Source organism: Antechinus flavipes, chromosome 2 (genome assembly GCF_016432865.1).
Source record: "Antechinus flavipes isolate AdamAnt ecotype Samford, QLD, Australia chromosome 2, AdamAnt_v2, whole genome shotgun sequence".
NCBI classification, from domain to species: Eukaryota; Metazoa; Chordata; class Mammalia; order Dasyuromorphia; family Dasyuridae; genus Antechinus; species Antechinus flavipes.
Genome location: NC_067399.1, coordinates 259999419 through 260021484, shown reverse-complemented (window position 1 = coordinate 260021484; position 22066 = coordinate 259999419). Strand labels below are relative to the sequence as shown.

Sequence of the window (22066 nt, the reverse complement as noted above, 5' to 3'; positions counted from 1 at the left end):
TCCCCAACCTTGCACTGAACACAAAAGATCACACAGAAGCCCACTCCTCCCCTCAAAGATTCCAACATCCTGCAAAACCCAGCTCCCAAAGACCCCCAAACCACAGACACAACACTGTCAACCAGACTCCACAAATTAAGACCCTAGACCTGACAAGAGATACTCAGAGACAAGGACCCAGACTGTGTCAGCCACAGCTCAGACTCCAAACCCATCCCCCTCAGACAAGAGCCCCCAGAGAGAGCCAAAGGAGCCCTCCCCCTCAGCTGTTTGAAATATTGTTTTTAATAAAAGTGAATTTGTTTCAAAATGCACGTGGATACAATCCCGGCCACAAGCAGAGGAGGGGAAAAGGAGTCTCACAGTGAGAGCCAGGGGGCCAGAATAAACAGGACAGGACACAGGCACAGACCAGGAGTGGACGTGGGCACAGGGAGAGGGAAGGACGCAGGCACAGAGAAGACAGGCCTGGAGGGCTGAGAACCTCCCGGGCACCTGCCCCAGGCCCTGGCACCGATGCCCACCTCACCCAGTTGGGGATCCTGAGCTAGAATCACTTTGGTGGGACTGGGGAAGAAAACTGGGAGGGCAGAATGATTAGGGCCCACGCACCAGGTCCGCAGGGCCAAGGAAACATTTGGGGCTCTGCCACTGGGAGAGGGGAATGATAAATGGCCTAATCCCCTGTCCTAGAGGCTCTGAGGGAGGCAACAGAGACTACAAAAATCAGTTGCCAGCTCTGTGTTCCCAGAGTGCCAGGGTCCTGGTTACAGGGAGCCTTGGCCTGGGGAGGGGAATATTACAAAGCATCCCTTTTTAGAAGAATCCTAGCCCCAAAAGTTGAGGAAGGAAAGGGACTTGGGGAAGGGATAGATAGACCCCCTTCCTTCTGGGAAGATGGAGAGGGGAGCTCATGGCTTACTCACTTCCTTCTCATCTCTTTCCCAACACTGGAAGAGTACAGGGACACCAAACAGGAGGGGAGCCAGCACTCACTGCAAACAGCAAAACTTGGGGATTTCAGAGCTTTTTTTTTTTTTTTTCCTTTTTGCTTTTTTTTTTTTTTTCCTTAATAGGGGGAAACATCCTAATATTAGCACCCCCACCCCTACCCCTATCCTGGCCATCCCCAGCCCCTTCAGAGCTCCCCCTTCCCAGGCTGGAGTCACTGGCCAGGAGAAGGCAGTAGGCTGGTCATTGGTGAGATTTGGGGGCCACCAGCCTGGGGGGCCGGGGGCTGGAACGAGAGCCAGTCCGGGACCCACTAGGGCGGGAGCCTGAACTGACACGGGGCCCAGATCCAGAGTTAGAGCCAGCTCGAGGGCTAGAGGCAGCACGGGGGCTAGGGTCCACCAGAGCAGAGTCATCAAACATTGGGTTCTTCACTTCCATCTCTCCAGTCTGGGGAGGAGGGGAAAATAGGGGAGTCAGGATCCAGACTTCTCAAAGGGAAAAAAAAAAAAAAAACATTCCCCCTCCCACAAGTAGAGAAGGAGCTGAGTTAGAATTTATTCTTAGAAAACTCCCATTTCATTGACCATGAGGGGAGATGAGGTTTACAGGGAGTTCAGAACTCATAGGATTAAAAAAACCAACAAGGATCCTTAATCTCTAGGAGTACCCCAAAAGTACTATATGAGAAGGGGATCCCACAGGAAGCAAAGGCTTCAGGGGTTGAGATAAAACTTCTTGGCACCCCGCTGGGGGAGGAAATGGTTGTGTGGAGGAGCTCAAGCCAGGAGCAGCAAAGGAGGGGGGGGGTGGGGTAGACAAGTGATAAATAGCCTTTTAATGGGCCTGTAAAGACCACTTCCATATGAAAAGACCCTTCACCCTCCCTCAGGGCTAGGGATTGGGGGAAGGGAAGGACAAACCTGTAGATCCCTCAAGGAGGCTCTGCCCCTTCAATTCTCTTCTCTCTCCCTCCCCTCCCCAGCCAGTGCTTTGTGCCCCTCCCTCCCATCCAACCCCAACTCCCAAGAAAAGGTTCCCTACCAAGGCATTCATAGGGGCCAAGCCAGGGCACTCATAGACAGTGAAGTCTCCATCCTCATTCTCTTCTTCAGAAGACCCAGAGTCCATAATTTTAGGCTGCTCTTTATGCCTGAGAAGAGGAGAGAAGGCAAGGATTGGGAGAGCCATAGATTAAGACACCCAAGGGGCTAGGGTGTGTGTGTGGGGGGCACCTCATAATTTCATGAACATTCCACTTCAACCCATTGAAACCTGAACTTATCTTTTCTCCAAACCATTTTAGGCTCCTGATCTCGGCTCTCCAAGGTCACCACCCTTCCAGCCTCAGTATCTCATTTTTAATTCCTCATGCCCCAGAGAGGAACACAAGACTTTTCCTTGGTGATTCTAAAATTAATAGTCTGAGGACTGGGTAAAGGAGAAAGGAATATGGGAGGGAATTGTCTGGGTTATTTCTTCTTTTTTCCCTGGACATATAACATGATAAACCTTTATTGATTTACTGATTAGGAGACTCATCAGATGTGATCTGGCAGGGGAGAACCAGATTTCTTGGGGTTCTTGTTCATATTGAGGATCAGGCTTCACTCCTCTCCTTGAGGAGCTCTGGGCCCTGAGATTCCCTCTCAGAAGCCTGGTGATGTGCCAGTGTCTGGTCTCCCCACCCCCACTGTGTTTGGGCTGTACCGTTCATACCCATGTGCCTATGGTAAATGCACTACTCACTTCTCTAGAGACAACATCTGCTGCTTCTGGTGCTGGTAGTGATACATCTGGGCACTCTGGGCGAGCTTCTTGTCCCCAGGCTGTGGGCAGAGGGCCATCAGAACAAAGTCGCCCAGAGCATTCCATCCCCATCCCACCTCATCCCCCAGGAAACTCCCTGAAAAGGGAATCTGGATTTGAAATCTGAGGGCCACTTAACTAGGTGTGTGATCTGAAAGCTCTCTGGCTGGACCTCAGTTACCTTATCTGTCAAATGAGCAAGGGTTGTGCTAATTCATCTCTAAGGTCTCCTTGAAACTCTAATCCATAAGCATGGCAGTTTCTTCACAACCTGGGGCTTAGAAAGATTTCAGGGAGTTTGTGTGTGAACTTGGGGAAGAATGACATCTTTATTTTAACTAACCTGTAACTTAAACTTTAATTAGGAATTAAAAAACAACAAGAAAGGGTCCATAATTGTCCCCAGACTGTCCAAGGAGTCCATGACACAAAAGTTTGAGTCCTTGGCCTAGAGGCAACTGAGTTCAAGGTCAATGTTGCCTAGGGAGGCAATGGGCAAAAATCAGGCTGGAAGGCTTAGCCCCTCAACGTCCAAGCTGGGACTCAGTTGCCCACAGGTCCTTCCCATTCCCAGAGCTCTCCCTCCCCCATACCATGCTTCTGCCGAAGGCCGGGGAGCCGGTTATTTTCTGAGACTTGGATGAGTAGTCTGTTTTTTGAGCCAAGCGGATTTCCTTCTGTAACCTGAAAGGCAGATAGTCTTCTTGATCCCAGGCCCAGCCTTGCCCACCCCTCCAACTGCCTCAATCAGCCTGGTAGGGATAAGGGCAGCCAGATTCAGACTCCCCACCCCTGCCCGTGCACCGGTGGGTAGACACAGGGTAGATCCCTGGCAGAGCTTTGCCCACCGGAGGCGGGGGTCTCCCAGGGCCTCACCTGCACCAGCAGACAACAGCCACAATCAGCGCCGAGAGCCCAGCCATTGCGCAGACCACGATCATCACTGTGGACAAGGACAGGGCCCATCATAGTCAGGCCCACCTGAGAGCTCACAGGCCAGGGCTGGAGCAGGGATTTGAATCCTTCTCTCCCGAGGTCACACTTTCCAGTATTCCACCCTGCTTCCCAACAGAGGGGGCTGCATCTTCCCTTCTCCCCCCCGGGCCTCCCACCACCCTTAGGAGCCCACCACTACCTACTGAGAACAAGGACGTCATTGGACGGGTGTGGGGGATCCACAGGTGACATCTCCACAGGCCTCGAAGGTGAATGGGAGGCTCTGATGGTGGGAACCTGTGCGTCCTGAGGGGATGGGGTATCGGGCTCCTGTCCTGGGGATACCAGGGTGGCTGCTAAAGAGGAAGAGGAGAGGGTCTGGCCAGGAGGTCAGGAGGGGGAAAGGGGCCTTGGGCTAGTGAAGGGAAAGGGAAGAGGGCCTCGTGGTAATCAGCGGGACTGAGGTGTCAGGTGTCATTGGAGGGATGTCTGGGGGAGCTCACCAGGCCAGCGGAAGCGCTGGGGGACAGTGTCCTGGCGCTGGGGGACAGTGTCTTGATGGGCCAGCATGTTAGCCAGTAAGTCGATTTCTTCTTCCAGGTTTGGCCAGGGCTGCATTTTACCTGAGGGGGTTGAGGGGCAGTCAGAGGCTGCCAGAGCCACCTGGACATTAGTTTGGGGGGGGGAGGGGGTTGCTCAGCATTCTCCCAACCTTCCTTAGACAGAACATCCCAAAAACTTGGGTTTAGGAGTTTACAGTAGATTTACATAGTAATAACAATAGTTAACATTTATATAGAGCTTTAAAGCCTTGATCTTATTTAATCAATGGGCAGTTGTGGCAAAAATGTGCCTTAAGCCAAAGCTTAGTCAGTACTCAGACTTAGGTGATTTGTGTGTTTATATGGGGAGACACTGAGTCCACAATGATGCCCTTTTTTTTTTGAGGGGGGGTGCTCAGAGGGCAGGCAGGTACCAGGAATGGTTTGGTGGTTTGAAAATAGAAGGGAGCTAAAAAAGTAAGGGGTCAGCCAGTTCAGCTCCTCCAGTGACACCATTTGTAACACGCTTAAAGGCCACCACAAAACCCCACCTGTCATTCCCCAACTCCAAGAACTGGAGGGAGAAAGAGAGGGGGAAAGGGATCTGGTTAACTGCAGATAAAGTTGGGAAGGAAGATTTTATAGGGGAATTATAAAGAGTTTGGGAAAATTAGATAGCAATAGGAAGAAAGAATAATCCCTCCCCCAATTCCTTTACTAGTATATTTATCGGTATAATCAATGATCACTGAGGATTTCCAGAAAGGAAGGGGAAAAGATCACACCCATCCTTCCATCTCCTTTTTCTCCTTCACTTATTTATTTGTCCCTTTTTTGAGGACAGGAAACTGAAGCAAGCTAAGTCCCCAGAGTAAAAGAGGTTCAGGGACCCAGACACAGGAATTCCAACTCACCAAATAATTTTCTATTGAGCCAACACCACCCCCTGCTGTTCACTCAGTTCTCAAGGGTACTTGTTACCAAAAGCTCTGCTGGAAATCTTCCAGGATAGGACTCTGGATATCATCCCTCCCAGGAAAAGAAAGGAGACATAAGACTTGAAGCTGGGAAGTGATTTCCCCCCACCCTTAAGTTGCTTCTCCCCAATATGGTTTCCTGTCTTGCTCCCTGTTTGGTGCTACTTCCCAATTAACAGTGATTTCATTAATAAAACTAATCAAACACAGCTCCTGCCATCTCAGGACTTGAGGATGCACTAGAGACTTGGGCATGGACGTACATGAGGGCCTGGGTTTCCATCCTGTAGAGCACCAGGTTTACTGCTAAAGTGAAAAGGGAAGAGGGGTATCGGGAGGTGATACAGGGAAAAGAGAGATGGTGGAAGCCCGCAGGGGAATGGACAGAGCTGGATCTTGAGTGCTGAGCCTGAGTCAGGAACACGAGTTCAAAACTAGGTGCAGACCTTTCTAGCTGTGTGACTCTGGATAAGTCACTTAATCTCAGTTTATTTAACTATAGAAGAGAGATAACACTAGCACCTACCTCCCCAGGTTGTGTTGAGAATAGAACAAGATAATATTTGTAAAGCACTTAACCCCATGTCTGTCACAGATCTAGCACACTCCTCTCCCTACTGGGACCTAGAGATTCAGCCAACAAGAACATGTGCACTTAGAAAACATTTTTAAGGTTTGAGAAATACATTCATTGTTCCCTTTTTTTACAGAAGTGGAAATTGAGGCTCAGAGGTTAAATGACTTACTTACCCAATGGCTATATGGGAAAAATCAAACTATGCTTTTAAAAACTCCATTCCCATTGTAGTAACACAACTATTACTATTACTGCTATTATTCATTTCCATATTGTTTTAAAACCAATACAATGCTTTTCTCTAAGAGTTCTAGATTATAGTAGAAGAATCCTTTCTGCCAACCATATCCTTCCCAGAACACTAAGAATTGGGAATCGAAAACCCATAGTTAGAAGAATCTTAAAGAGACCACTCTAATACATTTTATATAGAGACACAAGTACAGGCAGAGGACTATCCCAACAGGTCAAACCACTTCCCTGGAAACCATGCAACTCTGTTGGAGCCAGGTTGAGGCTCTAATGAGTTTTTGGTTGGTTGGCTGGTTTTATGAAGGCAACTGGAACCTGGAGTCCTTCCTTTATCATGGAAGAGAATAGCCCATCATAGTGATGATCAGTTCTCCCATTCAATCTCTGCTCAATGCCCACATCCAAGGAACAAAGAACTGTGTTTCTTTAGGGGTCTGACCTTATCTTAGAGCAGGGGAATTAATCCCTTTACCTATATTTTCTGAGTTTTCTCCAGACTCTCATAATTCCCCAAACCTCTAGGGGAGGGGAGTACCAGGGCAGGTTGGATTTTCCCCCCTATGCTCTAGAAGTCAGCTCTGGGGTTACCATGGTGACCAACAGAGCAATAACATCTCAGAGAACAGCTCCTAGGAAAAACCCACTAATTGGAGGTGAGGAGTACAGAGTAATTGTGTGACTGAGGCAGAAGCTTAGAGATTAAGCTTCAGATCATAAATTATTGACCTTTTCTCTACTGCTCCAGGCCCTCTTCTCTTTATTATCTATTAGTTGTTTTGCAATCTGATTTGGCCACCAAATACACTTGAGCTTTATAAATACACTGACAGAACCCAGAAACACTAATTACTACAGATCTACAATGTCCCCAAGATAAAATCAAGATAGGTTGGGGGGGTGGCCTGGAAATTTTTATCAACAAAAATAGAAGAAACTGAACTTATTTTTATTTTGAAAAGTTGCTGCAGGTATTTTTGCATATAATATTATGTATAATTTTATAGGGAAAATTACAACCAGATAGTTAACATTTTGTCATGGAATCCCCATCACACAGAGCACTGCTTGGGAAGCACCACCACCAAGATAACAAACTACCAGTTATCCAAGTCTTCTGACATTCTTCCTTATCCCACACATGGAAACTGAGGCACAGAGAAGAAACAAAACAAAGCAAAACAAAACCAAAAAACCTGGGAAATAGAATTCATGCCCTCCAGCTCTGACACAGAGATGAGCTCAGAGAACATTACTATGGAGACAGTCAAAAGTTTCCACTATCAAATCCTCAACCCCCCCCCCCCAACTTTCCCCACACCCAGTACCACCTGTCACTGCCCCAAGCAGCAAAAGATCAAGGGTATGGGCTCTCAAAGCAGCGGCTGTGTACTAAGCCATCCCCAGGCCGGCTGGAGAGAAGCAGGAGCTCCCTTCCCCTTCCCCTTCCCCCATCTCTTCCCCAACCCTAGCTTTCCGTTGCTCCTAGATTCCAAAGACCATCTGGGCACAGACATGTACACACAGAAACATTTCTTTCACCTTGGGACACTTGGCCCTCCCTGATTAGAGAGCTGCCATCTCTTCCTGCTCCTTCCTAATGAAGGGAAGATTGGAAAAACAACTGTATGTCATCTTCCCCCACAGATAGCTTCTGGATATTTCAGAAATAACGGCACTGGGAAGAGGGGAGAGGGCAGGCAGACAGCAGGGGTAAAAAGACAGGAACAAAAACTCTTCACTCCCTGACTCGGAAGAGCTGGGGAAGGAGGGAGTGGTGGAAGACCGAGGACAGACAGCCAGCTCAGGAGCTGAGGCAAAACAGAAGGTGCACCCACATACCCATGCCCCTGTGCCCTCCATCCCTACCCACTGGCCCCGATTATTTCTCTCTCCTTCTCCAACTTCCTAATGGGAGTGTTGATGAAAAACAGAAGACACACGAACTGCTTCAGACCCCAACACACTTATGCAAGAACTGAGTCCAGGGACCTCACAAAGGAACAGGGTGAGAAAGGTGGCATAAGCAGCGGGCCCATTCTCCTGGCCCCCAAAGCAGCTACCCAGTCCTCACCCAGCATCCTCTGTGCCTGCTCCAGGGGCGTGGAAGCTGTCAGGGGGAGAAGCACCCAGAACAACATGTTCCCCAGAGAGGTCTGTCTGTACGTGTGCAAGTTGTTTGTATTGAACTGTGCATTTGTGTATGGAGTTGAGAGTGAGGAAAGGCACAATTCATGGCAACTCAACCACTTGTCCATTCCTGCTGTCCGGATCACACAAGCTGGGTTTAGAACCCCAGAATCCAGCCAAGCACACACCCTCTCCCTGCCCAGATCCCACATACCTCTCGGTAGCTGTTTTCTGGGAACACATCGGCCAAGGTCATCCTCCACAAAGGGCTTGAGGCAGGGCCCACAGGCACCAGAGCCTGGTGGGCACAAGGCCCTCCTTCTCAGGGTACAGTCCAAGCTTCGGGGGCAGGCAGCATCTGGGGAGGGAACAGAGTCAGAACTGGTGAGATAACCAGAACGTCTCCCAGACAGCTGTGGGGTCCCAGCTTCAAGTCCAACGGGTCCTAGTAGGATAAAATCAGGCAGGCTAGAAAAGGGATATTCCCTTCCCTTCCTTCCCCTGCTCTAACTCAGGAGCATCAAGGGCTTGCCATAGACATAGATATGGCCCAGTTCCAGAGAACAAGAGGAAATGTAAAAAGAAGCTGGCAGGTAGGGGAAGTCTTTTCCTAAAGTCCCCCCTCCCTTCCATCAAACACCAGTTATTTACTGATCAAAATATCACTGAGAAAATCCTGAGGGATTCATGCCATAGGACTCTTTCCTCAAAAGGCCAGAGGAAAATTCCACCCAGATACCTGATCAATGATATGGCGTTAAGTTTCCTCAGAGGAAGAGGTGTTCTGACTTGAAGTCAAAGGTGTGAACCCCAAAGTTCTTTGGCTAATCAGCTAGGAACCTAGGAGACCTGAGACTTACTCTGGACTCAAGAGGCCACTTTCAAATCTACTTCCTATCCAGGCCCCTGTCTTGGAGCAAAGAGTTGGCTCAAAATTATATCCGGTTATTGTTCAAAAGATCCAGCCCTTCCTTCCCCATAAAGGAAGCTGGTGGTGTATATGATGGTAGTGGTGGCTGGGAGTGGGGAAAGAATCACAGAGGGGCTAATAGGAGGACCAGGTCACTTGTAATCAAGGGTTCACTTAGGGTAGATACCCCAAAACCAAAACCAAATACTGCAGTGCCATCTGGTGGCAGGCCAAAATTTACTTACAAAGCAGGGAATAGGTTGCTGGAGGAGTAAGGGAGTCCTGACAATTAGCCATACTGCTAGGCAAGGTCAAAAACCCTAAAATCCATTTTGACCAACTACCAACCACTGGAAGCAAGGATTTCCGAATTTCTCCTTCCTAAAGCCTGTTCTAAGCAGAATTACTAATGAACAAATAGACGATGAAGAATGAGGAAGACAAATAAAGACTAGTCTGCTCCCCATAAGACCACATTTATATAATCAGAACTGGCTTCCCCACCTTTAACATACATCACAGCCCGAGCTCTGGCTGATTAAGACTTTGAGGTTTGGCCAGAAAATGCCCATTAGTTTGGCTGTCTATTTCTTTTTCTGGACAAGAATCCCCGAGGTGAACCATCACAGATATCCTCCATGTCCTTGTCTCCTCTAGTTTCAATTTTAGCCAGATGGAAAATGCAGGGCATAGTGTTCCCTGTGCCTCCTAGGCTGGTAAATATTCATAAACCAAAGCTTCAGGTTAATTCAAATATTACCAAGAAACTAGGACTAGGACCCAGGAGATAAGGAACTCCCATCTCTTTGGGGGGGATTTTTTTTCTATACTCATACAGAAGTTGCCTTCTAGAACTTAGCCTATCCTAATTAGGAATCAAGAGACTAGGTTTTAAACCCTGGATATACATTCATTCACCCAAGTTTCTACTCACTTTTCCCTTTGGGTTTGAGTTTCCTCATCTGTCAAATGGGAAGAATCCCATAGGGCTGCTATTAGGAGAAAATGAGTCACTCCCACCTCCTCCTTACTCAAACACCTTCAATGACTCCTCACCATCTGCTAAGATAAAGTCCAAACTCCTCAGGCCTTCGGAAGTCTAGGCCCTCCTCTTCAGAACCCAGTTTAATCTCTCCCCATGCCACGTTCATTCTCTTTATTGAGAACATTCCTCCCACTTAGAATGCCCATGCAGCCTTCCTACTTTGACACCTATTCAAATACCACCCGTCCCTCAAGGCTCAACATAATTTTAACCTCTTCCAAGGGGGGCTTTCCTCACCACTCCACACACTCTCTCTTCCTCCTCTGACCCCCTCCTGTTGTCTAAAAAGCACTCCATGTTCTGTATCACTCTCTGTTCCATTAGTTTCAAAAGTGAGACACAAATGGGAGCAGGAAGAAGTCTTTCTGATCTAATAAGCCTGTAATTTTATAGAATAAAGCCTAAGAGAACTGAAGTGATTTTTCTAAAGTCATTCATCTGATTAGGGCCAGAGCCAGGACTTCTGATATTCAAGCCAGGGCTCTTTTGACTGTACCAAGTACCTTGGGCTCCTCCTCCTCTTCCCCTGGGGACCGCCAATACACAAACAGGGAAGACATCCGCCAGGAGTAACACAAAACAAACAGAGGATCCCTGGCTCCTGTGCTAATGAAGCCTGGAGACCAGGCCTCCCAAACTCTCCCAGGCAGAGGGCCCTCCCCCTTAGAGAGGCCCAGTCTGGACCAACAGATGCTGCTGAGGTCAGCAAGGAAAACCCAAATCACTAAAGAAAAGCATTAACACCACAGTGATTATCAACCAGGATTAAAGACACAAGGCACATATGGCCTAGGTGAAAGATGACTGATCTATCCTGGCTCTGAAGAGAATAAAGACGTGGGAGATAGTAAGTGTGAAGATGGATAAAGTGCACCAGAGGGAACTAGGAAGCTGAGAGAAAATTTTATCTCTTCTCTCCCCCCCCCCCCCCAACAGCTGATAGGAGAGAAATCAACTGAATTCTTTATTTCTATTCTCAACCAGTCACTGGGGACAGTGAAATTTGCCTCCTCTTCTCAGAAGGATCCAAAGCAGCTGGCATAGGGGAGCACCCATATATGCCATAACCCAGAAAGTAGGAATAGGGAAAGGCAGAATTATAGACTCTCAGAATTGGAAGGGACCTCAAAAGTCCACCTAGTCCAATCCATATATACCTGAATAAGAACACCTCCCATGATATACCTAGAATGGACCTTTTGCCTCAAAATCAAGATCTATTGGTTTTACTCATGGATTGTGAGCAAGATGTTTTATTAAAATTTTTCATCCATTGAGCCTAGTTTTTCTTATTGTAACTTCTACTCATTGTAAAAGCCAAATAAAGAGATCAAGTAGAATAGAACAAAAATAATCCAGTGTTTCCATTTTTTTTTTTATGAAAATAGCCTTCCAAAGCCTCATTTCTTGTTTCTCTGACTGAGATTTACTGCTGTTTATATTTCTTTTCATAATCCTACTTATCAAGACTGTTGTGGGACTGAAGGTAGTGGGGGTCTCCCAACAGCCTAGCACTTTTTTATGCTTCATATTACTTGAATCTCATCTGTCAGACCCCAAAAGCTATAAAACCTCCTAGAATTTCACTCCTATATTCAGACCCAGTGACATTCAACTTGCTAATAGTAAGATAGGTTTCCTCATTTTGCCAGCTTTCCCTCACCTGACCAATCCAGATCCTATAGTTAATTCACTCTTTGTCTGTGAAATTAGATGTAATCTACCATTGCCATTTCATGTTTCTATTGTAATAGCTCTCTGACTGGTCTCCTTGTATCAAATCTTTCCCCCATTTTAGTCTACGCTCTAGTCAGCAATAATTTTCCTATAAAGTACAGATCTGACCATATCATCCACTCTACCATTTCAATTCAACAAACTCCAAGATTTCCCTATTACCTCCAGAATCAAATGTAAACTCTTTTATTTGGCTCGTATTCCTTACTCTAACTGTCTTACTGGATCCAGTATTGAGCCTTGAGCCAGGAAGACTCATCTTCCTAAATTCAAATCTGGTTGCAGGTACTTATTAGCTGTGTGACTCTGTGCAAGTCACTTTACCCTGTTTCTTCATGCATAAAATGTGTGGGGAAAGAAAATACCAAACTACTCTAGTATCTTTACCACAAAACAAAACAAAAAAGTACCCCAAAAAGGGGCGATTAAGAGCCATACACAACTTCATGTAGTGCCTATGATCCACCAATACTGGCTTTCTTGCTGTTCCTCAAACGAGAAATCCCATCTCTGATTTTTCACTGGCTTTCCTCTGTGCCTGGAATGTTCATGTTTAATTTCCTAGTTTTTCTTCAAATCCTTGCTAAAATCCCAAATTTCTGCAAAACCCTTTTCCCAGTCCTTCCTAATGTTACTGTCTTCCCTCTGAGATCTACTGCAAGCATTCCTGTTTATTACAGTATTTGTACAAGGTTGTTTGCATGTTATCTCCCCATTTGCCTTTATTTATTACTCTGCAAATGGCAGGCACTCAAATGTTTTGTTGATTTGACTGCTGAGGAAAGCTCCTACATAGTACCTCCTCTTTGGCCCTGATCCCCTGTATCAGTCAACTCAGAGTATATATCCCCACAAGACAGTCTAAGAAAAGATTCATTAATTTGTTACTTTAAGCTTTGAAATGTATTTTTACATATTGTCTCATTTGTTTTAATCCAGGCTGAAATAGATTCCACCCTAAAATATTGACGTTGTGTCAAGTCAGCAAACTGCCTAGGGCTGGGTACTTCTGGGTCAGTGAGTTCCAGTGTCCCCAGGTGGCTATTTCCCACAGGTACAAGTTCCCCTCCTCTTCCTTCCTCTCCCCTCCAGGGCCAGCATAGTTTAGGCTGGTTAAAAATTAAGCCATAGACCAGTAGGTTCAGTTCGAGTCATCACCTGATCACCTGACATCTGGGTTGTTTGTCTCAGAGTTAAGGACAGAAGACAGAAAGCTAGCATGTTACTGGCTGGATTACTTGTTCTCTAATTATTCATACTATTTTCTCCTTCCATTTTCAGGGACAATGAACAATTAACTGTAACCACAAGATCAGGAGAAGGAAAAAATAAAGACCTAGAAGATCTATGCTCTGGATAATTTAGTAATCAAAGAACAAAAACATAGGAAGTGAAAGAGTCTCAAAATCACCCCTCATGGAGAAATTAAGGGTGAGACCTCAAGGGTCAGCTTTATGGAAGGTTAAAAAAATTAACATATGAATCACTATCTGTTACCCATCCATCCAGTTAGCTCTAGGATAATCTGCATCAAGACAAGGAAAACACTGGATTTAGGATGAGGAAACTTAAAGTCTGATTCTAATATAACCTGCTACATGTATGTTCTCAGGCATGTTATGGAAATAGGATTAAATGATCTACAGACCTTTTTAGCTATAAGTTCTATGATCAACGTTTCTACAAGGACTCCCTATAACTAGGATCTGAGCTCAAAGCAGCCTTTTCTAGCTGATGACACTCTACTCCCTCAAGACCAGGCAGAGTGAAAGGAGGCAATAACAGCAGCTAATGTTTATATCAGTGTATAGTTCACAAGGTAGTCACCTGACAATCCTATAAAGTAGGATTTATTTGGCAAATGAAGAAACTGAGGTTTGAGGGAACTTGAGGAACCTGTCTGTGTACTTTCACAACTAATGTTTGATCCAAGATTTGAATCCAATTTTTACTATAAAACTGCTGCTCTTTTCAAAATACCTACCACCTTCTCCATATAACCTATAGCACCTCCCTATGGGTGCAGTTTTGGCTCTTGAAGCTTATGCAGACCTACAATATGTTAGTTCCTTCCTAGCCTAAGAGTCAGATCCAACAATAAACAGTAATTACCTTTTATTTCCCCAGGGCCATAAAGCCCATCAAACCTTTCTAAATTTTCATCTCTGGATCAAGTCAATTCAATTGCCTGGTGATAGGGAGCTAGAATTGATTCATCTAACAAGCATTTATTGACTACCAATCTATTAATAAGTTCGTTAAGCCCCACTTGTGCTAGACCTAGGAGAAACAAAAAAAAAATGAAACACTTTCAGCCTCTAGGAGTAAACATACATTAAAAAAAAAGAGGATAGAACACAAAAAGAATAAGTTTGAGGAGAAAGGGAATTGACTGCAATTAGGAAAGGCTTAAGGAAGGAAAGGGAGAGGTTTATCAGTCTTGATGGAAACTAGATTTAAATAGATTGAAAGATGAGGAGGGAGTTCATTTTAGGCTTGAGGGATAGCCAATTTAAGAGCCCAAAGACAGGAAGTGGATTGCTACATACCAGCAATATTATATGACAAGACTCAATGTCTGGAACTAACACTCTCTTGGCTTACTTCCACCTTCTAGCTTCCCTGGTTTCCTTCAAGTCCCAGCTAAAATCCCAGCTCCTCCAGAAGTCTTCAGTTTCCCCTTGATGCTAATGCCTTTTCTCAGAGATTGTCTCCAATTTATTTTATATACATCTTATTTGTACAGTTTTTTGGCAGGTCTTCTCATCATTAGATTGGAAGCTCCTTGAGGATAATAACTAGTGTTTTCCTTTCTTTGTTATCTCCTGTACTTAACACTGTGCCTAGAAAAGAGTATATACTTACTACTTTAAACTTATTTCTAAAAGTTGCTTTTAAAGGTCCCTTCTAACTCCAATGCTTAAAACAGAAAGACAGATTTAGAGACTTAGGAAACTTGAACCACTCTTAAATCTAACCCAACTCATCTTTCTAAGGTAGTAAAAGGAACAGTGTACTTGGGGGTCAGAATTGGATTAAAATCTCATCTCTAACTCTTACAAGTTGTGTCATTATGGATAAGTTTTTTGACTTCCACAACTTTGGTTTTCTCATCTGCAACTTGGGGACAACATCATTTGTGTGAGGAAGACAGTTTTACCTCATAGGATTATTCTAAGGCAAATCACTTGCAAACCTGAGTGTTTCAGAAATGACAGCTATTTGTTGTTGGTACATTATAAGACTTATAACCTGGTACCAACTGGGAATTCAGGAGGCCTTCAGGGATCTCTTCCCACAGAGGCTTTGGGATCATTGGCTAACTGCCAAGCATTGTTGATGGGATAGGAGAAACTCAATAGAAAGGTGATGCAAGCAGAAGGAAGGTAAGGAAGATTTAAATGGTCAGTCTACACTGCTCTAGAGTTTGGGATGCCAGGAACATCTCAGAGTCAGAGTACCAATGATAGCACTGGAGAGCTAAGAGGCAAAAGCAATCTGGGTGTGAGGGGGGGGAGGGAGACTTCCTCCCTAATGCTCCCCACCCCAAGAGGAAATAACCAGGTTAGACACTGAGAAATATCACTTATTGCATTGGGATACCAACCAGATAGGGAATTCTCCATCTAAATGCTCAAGTCAGCACAGTTCTAGAGCTAGGAATGGAAGAGGTAGAAGCCTCTGAAAACCTCGATTTGGTCACTGTCCTCATTTTTCTATATTCTAGAGAAAAGAGGATGGGTCTTACTAAATATACTTCTCATCCAGGCCCTGATGGAACATTCTCATTTCCCTAGAGAGGATGGCCTGTCTGCTTTCTGGACCTTATATCCCTTTTCCTCTGAGTTATCAAGTGCCTTCAAGATCCCAGCACTTTCCCTTTCACTCCAACAACAGGTAAATGCTCCTTTATGGTATAGTTTACTTCCCCTTGGCAGTCAGGTACCATAATTTCATAATCATTCATGTCCATTCCATATCTCTGGTATCAACTAGACAGAATCAATTTTCTCACAAGAAGCAACCCGTAATAATCAGAAAAGACATAGGATTTGAAAGATTTGGTTTTTATCTACTTGACAGTATTACATTACTCCTATGACTTTGTGCAAATCATTTTTCTGGGTTTATTACGTCATCTCTAAAATTATGGTCCCTTCCACTCTAAGCTCTTTGTTCTTAAGATAGTCATGTCAATAGAATCTGGCTTCCACAAATGCTTTTTCTTTTCCTCACTTCCTTCTTTAGACCAGAAGGTTCTTCTGCCTACTAATCCTGAGCAATGTCAATGATGACAAACCAACTCCAAATAAACTATCTTTGAGGCAGAAATGTAAAGCTACAAGTCGTAGGTTGTCCACTAGGACAGTAATGTTTTCTACTTGCCCCATACCCTCCTTTTGCTAATATGTATCTAATACTTTAAGGCTCTTTAAAGATATTATTTTCACCTAATACTTGAAAAATAAGCATCATTAGCCCCTTTATATTGAAGAGGAAATGGATGAGCCCAAGACAACAGTTTTTTTTCCCAGAGTGCAAGCATAAAGATCTATCTACTCCATCACCTACTAGTATATGAGGGCCAAGTTTCTTCAAATAATCCATACTACATAATAGAACTATTATTATAACTGTATTTGTAGTTTAAAAGTATTAGGCTGGTATTCTGACTGAAATTTTCTTATTTTAGACAAGCCCAAAAAGCTTTTTTTCTCAGTCCATTAAGTGTTGAAGCAGATGATCTCTAAAGGTTTTTCTAATTCTAAATCCCAAGAGATGTGGGATTAACAAAAAGGGTTCTCTTGGCCCTGATAGAGGCGAAGAAGATTCATGTGAAGAAGGGTCTTATAGCATTAGCTGATGACTAATAGGGACAAAGTTTCTCATGTCCCCACAAAGTGAATACTGGAATATGTATCTATCCCAAATTACATGATTCTTAGTAGTGAAAAACTCAATAGATCTAAGATAAGGAGAGATGATCCACGAATGAAGGATAATTTATGCAAAAATTGCTGGATTCACAAAATAGGTGAATGAATCTGTCTCAGGAACATCAATTCATTTATTTACTCACTGAATACCTAGTCCGTGTATTCCACATTGGGAATACTTCATTCTCAAAATGCAGGGGGGAGCAGTAGGATGAAATGGAAGGAATACTTAACTTGATGTGAGTATGAGCACTTCATTTCTTAGCCTAGGTTTCTCCACTTGTTAAATATAGCTAAAAATTACTTGTGGAAGATTGTTGTAGCAAAAGTGATTTTTAAATCAAGTAAAGATTTATCAAAGTTTTCTAGCTTTATTATGTATTAGTTCTTTTCACATGTGCTATATAAGACCCACTCCAGTACTTTCTCATTGACCCTTACACATAACACTGCATTAACTATCTAACCTTGTATCTATCCCTTTTTGGAAGGTGCTTTCTCTGAATCTCTGTCTCTCCCTTTTAAATGAGCATCTACCTTCCTGGCTGCTGTCCCACCCACCAAAATTAGCTTAATTTATTGTTGTTGTTGTTTTTGGTTATACTATATTTGGAGTCAAAAAGGCCCAAGTTCAAATCTGACACTTACTTACCAAACTGTGTAACCTTAGGTCACTTAACCCTGTTTGTCTCAGTTTCCTCATGTCAAATGATCTGCAGAAAGAAATGGCAAACTACTCCAATATCTTTTCCAAAAAAAAAAATCCCAAATGGAACCACAAAGAATTGAAAATGTCTGAAACAAGTGAACAAAATATTTATATAAGTTGTCTCCTCCCCATCCCCAGATCCTTGAGGGGAAAAAAAAACTTCATTTTTGTCTTTGTATCTCAATTAACTAGCATAATGCTTAGCAAATAATAGATATTTTGTAAATATCTAATCTTATCTGATGGTAAGATTTGCACACGAATAACTATAATACATGTTTTATGTGTTACATACAATAACGCACCACAGACTCAGATACACTGAGATACAGTTGTGATACAACTATACCTGGGTTCTTCTTCCTCCAGATACCACTCCTCAGGATAGTTCCCTAAAGAGTCATTTAGTTATCGAGAGCTAGAGCTTTTGAAAATAGCTTGCTGTCATGATTAACAACAGTTAATGGAGATTAGAAGGTACCGGTACCATCCAATGCGTAATTTCCCCCCATCCTAGAGTTTGTTGATTTTTTTTTTTCCTTTTGAAGTAAATAACTTTTATCGTCCACTGCCCAGAGAAGTTCTCCAATCACAGAATACTGCCCCTGAAGTTGAAGCAATGATCAAGGTATTGATAAAACTTACATGGAACACTGAATTATTTGTTTTACAATCAGTATAGGGAAAACAAACAGATAAACATTAGTAGAAGGATGGCGTTAGAAAATGTAACTGGAGAATGGAGGAAGTTGGTATAGATGATGGCTGGTATTCATAGAATGTATTCAGAGGAGGAGGTAAGAGTAAGTATTTTCAGAAAACGAAGGCTGAGAATGTAAGATTTGGGAGCAATCTTTGAAAAGCTATCCAGTGAACGTAGGATGTTGGTCTATCGATATCAGTATAGGTGGTATGTGATAGGAAAAGTCGGTGGCTGGTATTTGCCTTATCTATCGGGAGGAGGGAGAGTATAGATTAGGTAGGTATCTATGGAAGGAGAAGGTATTGGTAGAAAATAAGAGGTGGGAAAAGGAAGAACCTATAAAGAATCAAGAAGGCGGGGAATGTTCCAAAGGGGAGGAGGTCAGTATTGCAGGGATGGAGGGGCGTGGTACTGCGGGGACTAAGAGGCGGGTATTGCAGGCTGTGGGGTGCCATATTATAAGAGGTGGAGGGGCGGGGTACTGCAGGGATGTAGGGGGCGGTATTACAAGGAGGGGGTGGAGTACTGCAGGATAGAGGGATGGAGGATAGAGATATTACGGACTGAGGGGTGTGGTACTGCAGGGGCTCTGGGGAGCGGTTTTGTAGGGTGTGAAGGAGGGTCTCCCAATATTTATCAGGTGGAATAACCTCCCTATCTCCCCCCGCTCCACCCCCACTTCGCCATAGTTCTCCTCCCTTCTCCTTCTTTTAGTGGACCAGGGATCTCCACTCTTATTACCAGATAAAAGGGCAGCCACATTAGTAGGAAGGTTTCCCGATATTAGGGAGGGCATATTCCCTTCAGCAATTTTACTGCGATAGTCTCCACTCTACTCCAAGAGAAAAGTGCCTGTGTTTAGAGACAGAATATCCTGGCATCACTAAAAGCAGAAAATGTAATTTTATGCCAGGATGAAGGCTACATAGGTAATCGGACAGCCTCATCACCTTAGCAGATGTAAAGTCAAACTATTAATGGGGCGGCAGATCTTACAGCCAAAGATGTGGGAATAACAAAAAGGGTTCTCATGGCACTGATAGAGAGATAAATATTCATGCAAAGGACAGTCTCGTGGCAATACGCACAAAGAGAAGTACCCATATTAATGGGTAGGAAATAAAGGGACTAGTGGTATTAATGGTTCAGAATATCTCACGACTATGAACCACGCAGCCACCGCCGCCGCCACTGCCGCCGCCGCGGCGGCGGCGGCGAATACGTGCTACCTTCGTATTAGCGGAAAAAGGGTCCCATGGGGTTAGCAGATGAAGGGAGGACACGTTTTTAACAGAGAAAAACATTTTATGGCGATAGCAAATGAAAGCACCCATTTTAGCGGCAAGGAAGGATTTGGCGGGGGGCTCATGGCTTTAACAGAAAGGAGGACATGTGGGGTCTTATGGCGTTAGAAGGAAGGGGAGGGGTCTAATGGCGTGGGAAGGAGGGTCTCATGGCGTTCACTGCCTTAGAAGGAGGTGGGACACTTTATTGGAGCATGGAGCGAGAGGAAACTGAGGGGTCCTCGTGGTATAGGAATGGGGGTCTTTTTGAGACCTTTTAGATCTTAGTGAATGGAAGGAAGGACTCTCCAAATTGGCAGATCTTGCGTTTTTATATGAAAGAGGGTGGTGGTGTCTCGTGGGGGAAGGATGGAAGGATTCTAAATATTAGCGGGACTTAAAAGGTCTCCTAAAGGGGGGGCGGGGGAAGGGGAAACGGGCCTCGTAGCGTATGTAGATAGGGCGACCCTGGAGTATTAATGGATCCTATGACATTATACGGAAAGATCAGGGGTCTTATGGTGTTAGTAGATAGGTTTAGTTTTAGCTAGGAGGGTTCCACCGTATTATTCGTCAAGAAGATATATCTCATGGCGCTGCTTAGCTGAAGAGGGTCTCTGTGTTAGAAAAAAAGGGGGGGGGTCTTTTGGCGTTAGAAGATGGAAAGACCCATTTTAACACATTAGGGGAGGGAGGTCTCATGATATTAGATAGAAAGACCCATGTTAGTGGGGAGGGGCTCTCATAGTGTTATTAGCAGGAAGGAAGCAGATGGAGGGAAGCTATATACCCAGGGAATAAGAATCTCATAGTTTTAGCAGATGGAAATGTATTTGTGTGTAGGGGGGAGTTATGGCGTTTTTAGTAGGAAGGAAGGTCTCAAGACTTGAGCATATGGAAGGAGCTGGTTTAGCGGGAAGGAGGGTCTCAAGATGGTAACCTATTAGGGGGGAGGGGTATTATCGTATTATCAGGGAGATTCAGGGTCTCTCCCCGCCACCCCCAGAGAGATTCAGAATCTCTCCCCACCAGATCTCCCAGACCAGATGGCGGGCAAATTACCGTAACGTGAGAGAGGGTCTTGCGGTATCAGGCAACAGAAGGACCCTGATATTACCAAAGAGTAGAAAGGGACAGCGTGGTCCGGAGTTTGATAGTACTACAAAATGGAGCGGGGCTTGTGGTGTCAGCGGGATGGGGGATTTGGCGGCATTAGAAAATAGGGCAAAACTAGATAAAATCTTGTGAATTACCAGGTTTTATGCCGTGTTACCACAGTGGAGCTGGGATTACCCAATGGTTGGGGAGTAAGGTGGGGGGGCATATATAAAAGACAGTGGAGTCCAAAGTTGAGGGGAGCAAAGAGTACAGGAGTGAAGGGGACTGAGGAGCAGGGCTTCTCACCTGGCTGGATGGCAGTTGCACTGAGTAGGGCCCCACTGAGGAGAATTCCGAAGAGCAGAAACCAAAGGGTCGGGTACGCCATTCTTCACCACCTGCGGGGCAGCATCGCACCAGGATGGCTGAGAAGCGCTGCGACCATCCGCACCGCGTGGGAACGGAAATGGAGGCACAAAAACGCAGCAGACAGAACAGCTGCTAGAGTCGGAGGGTGCTGGGCCCCGAACTGCGTGAGCTGGGCTACTGACCGCAGGAGCAGCTGGAGGGGGCGGCGCCCGTGGCCCAGGGCCCGCCCCTGGGCCCGCCCCACTCCGTGTTTGCAGCTCCGCCCACGCCTCTCCTCCTTCCTTTTCCCACCTCTACTTCCAGTGTAGTCCCGTGGGGGAGCCGCCGCGAGGCCCCCTGCGCGGAGAAGGAAGGCTGCTCCCCCACCCCCCGGGGCCCCAGCAGCCACTGCTTTGGTCCGGAGACCTCCATTCTTGCCCAAAGCCTGGGTCTCGGAGAAGACGTGATCCTGAGAGCAAGGTCAGAGCCGCAGCGAAGTAATTTCCGCTCAGTATTTGCCACTAGCCACGTGTCCTCACAGTCCCCTAAATGAGGAGCTCCCCAACTCCATTGCGCGCGTCCACATCTACGCCACCTGGCACAAAGGCGAGCCCAAAGACTTCTCCGAGGCCACCAAATAGCGGGCTCTTCTAGCAACCACTAGGGGGCGAGGGCGTCCCATTGGGTTGGGGATCCAACCCAATTCTGGCTGGTGACTGCTAGACACAAACCACCGTGGGAAGGGGCAGGGGATTTCAAAGACAAAGAGCTCACCTTCTACTAGGGGGATACAACAGAATAAGAAGTAATACGCTGGGTATCCCCAGTCAGACTGGGGGACGCCTTATACTTTAGACACTAGCTGCGTGACCACGGACTCGTCATTTAACTTGAGTTAGCTTCACAGGGCTGTTGTGAGGATCAAATGAGGTAATACGTGTAATGCGATTTTTTAAACCGTAAAGAAATATACGTGTTAGCGATGATGATGATGATGATGGTTATCTTTAGAAGAGAAAGAGAATTAACAATCAGGGAATCAGGAAAGGGTTTCCAACAAGAGGCAATGAAAGAGTTAAACTTTGATGACATAATTGAGAAGGTCCCAAGTTAAAAGGACATTTG

At 45.2% G+C, this 22066-nt stretch overlaps 1 protein-coding gene across 3 annotated transcripts; it reads right to left on the bottom strand.

Annotated features, from left to right (window-relative positions):
* Nucleotides 1-267: 267 nt before the first annotated feature.
* NPDC1 (neural proliferation, differentiation and control 1) lies at nt 268-21093 on the bottom strand. 3 transcript variants are annotated; one of them, XM_051976926.1, is made up of 9 exons: nt 20900-21093; nt 8386-8529; nt 4200-4319; nt 3900-4049; nt 3637-3703; nt 3354-3444; nt 2701-2780; nt 1996-2104; nt 268-1401 (listed from the first exon to the last, which is right to left on the bottom strand). In XM_051976926.1, exons 1-9 carry the CDS (start codon nt 20979-20981, stop codon nt 1195-1197), a joined length of 1050 nt encoding a protein of 349 aa, XP_051832886.1. In that variant the 5' UTR covers nt 20982-21093; the 3' UTR covers nt 268-1194. The 3 variants fall into 3 exon arrangements, with proteins under 3 accessions (XP_051832886.1, XP_051832885.1, XP_051832887.1); XM_051976925.1 differs by having other exon boundaries at nt 3900-4052; nt 20900-21092; XM_051976927.1 differs by lacking the exon at nt 4200-4319 and having other exon boundaries at nt 3900-4052; nt 20900-21092.
* Nucleotides 21094-22066: the final 973 nt, after the last annotated feature.

What these genes read in the sequence shown, in the direction of transcription:
- NPDC1 (XM_051976925.1), bottom strand. Translation starts at nt 20,981, where the DNA reads ATGGCGTACCCGACCCTTTGGTTTCTGCTCTTCGGAATTCTCCTCAGT. An exon ending in CAGAAAACAGCTACCGAGAG is followed by an intron (nt 4,320 to 8,385) that starts GTATGTGGGATC and finishes CAACCCCCTCAG; the next exon opens with GTAAAATGCAGCCCTGGCCA. An exon ending in GCTGTTGTCTGCTGGTGCAG is followed by an intron (nt 3,445 to 3,636) that starts GTGAGGCCCTGG and finishes TCTGCCTTTCAG; the next exon opens with GTTACAGAAGGAAATCCGCT.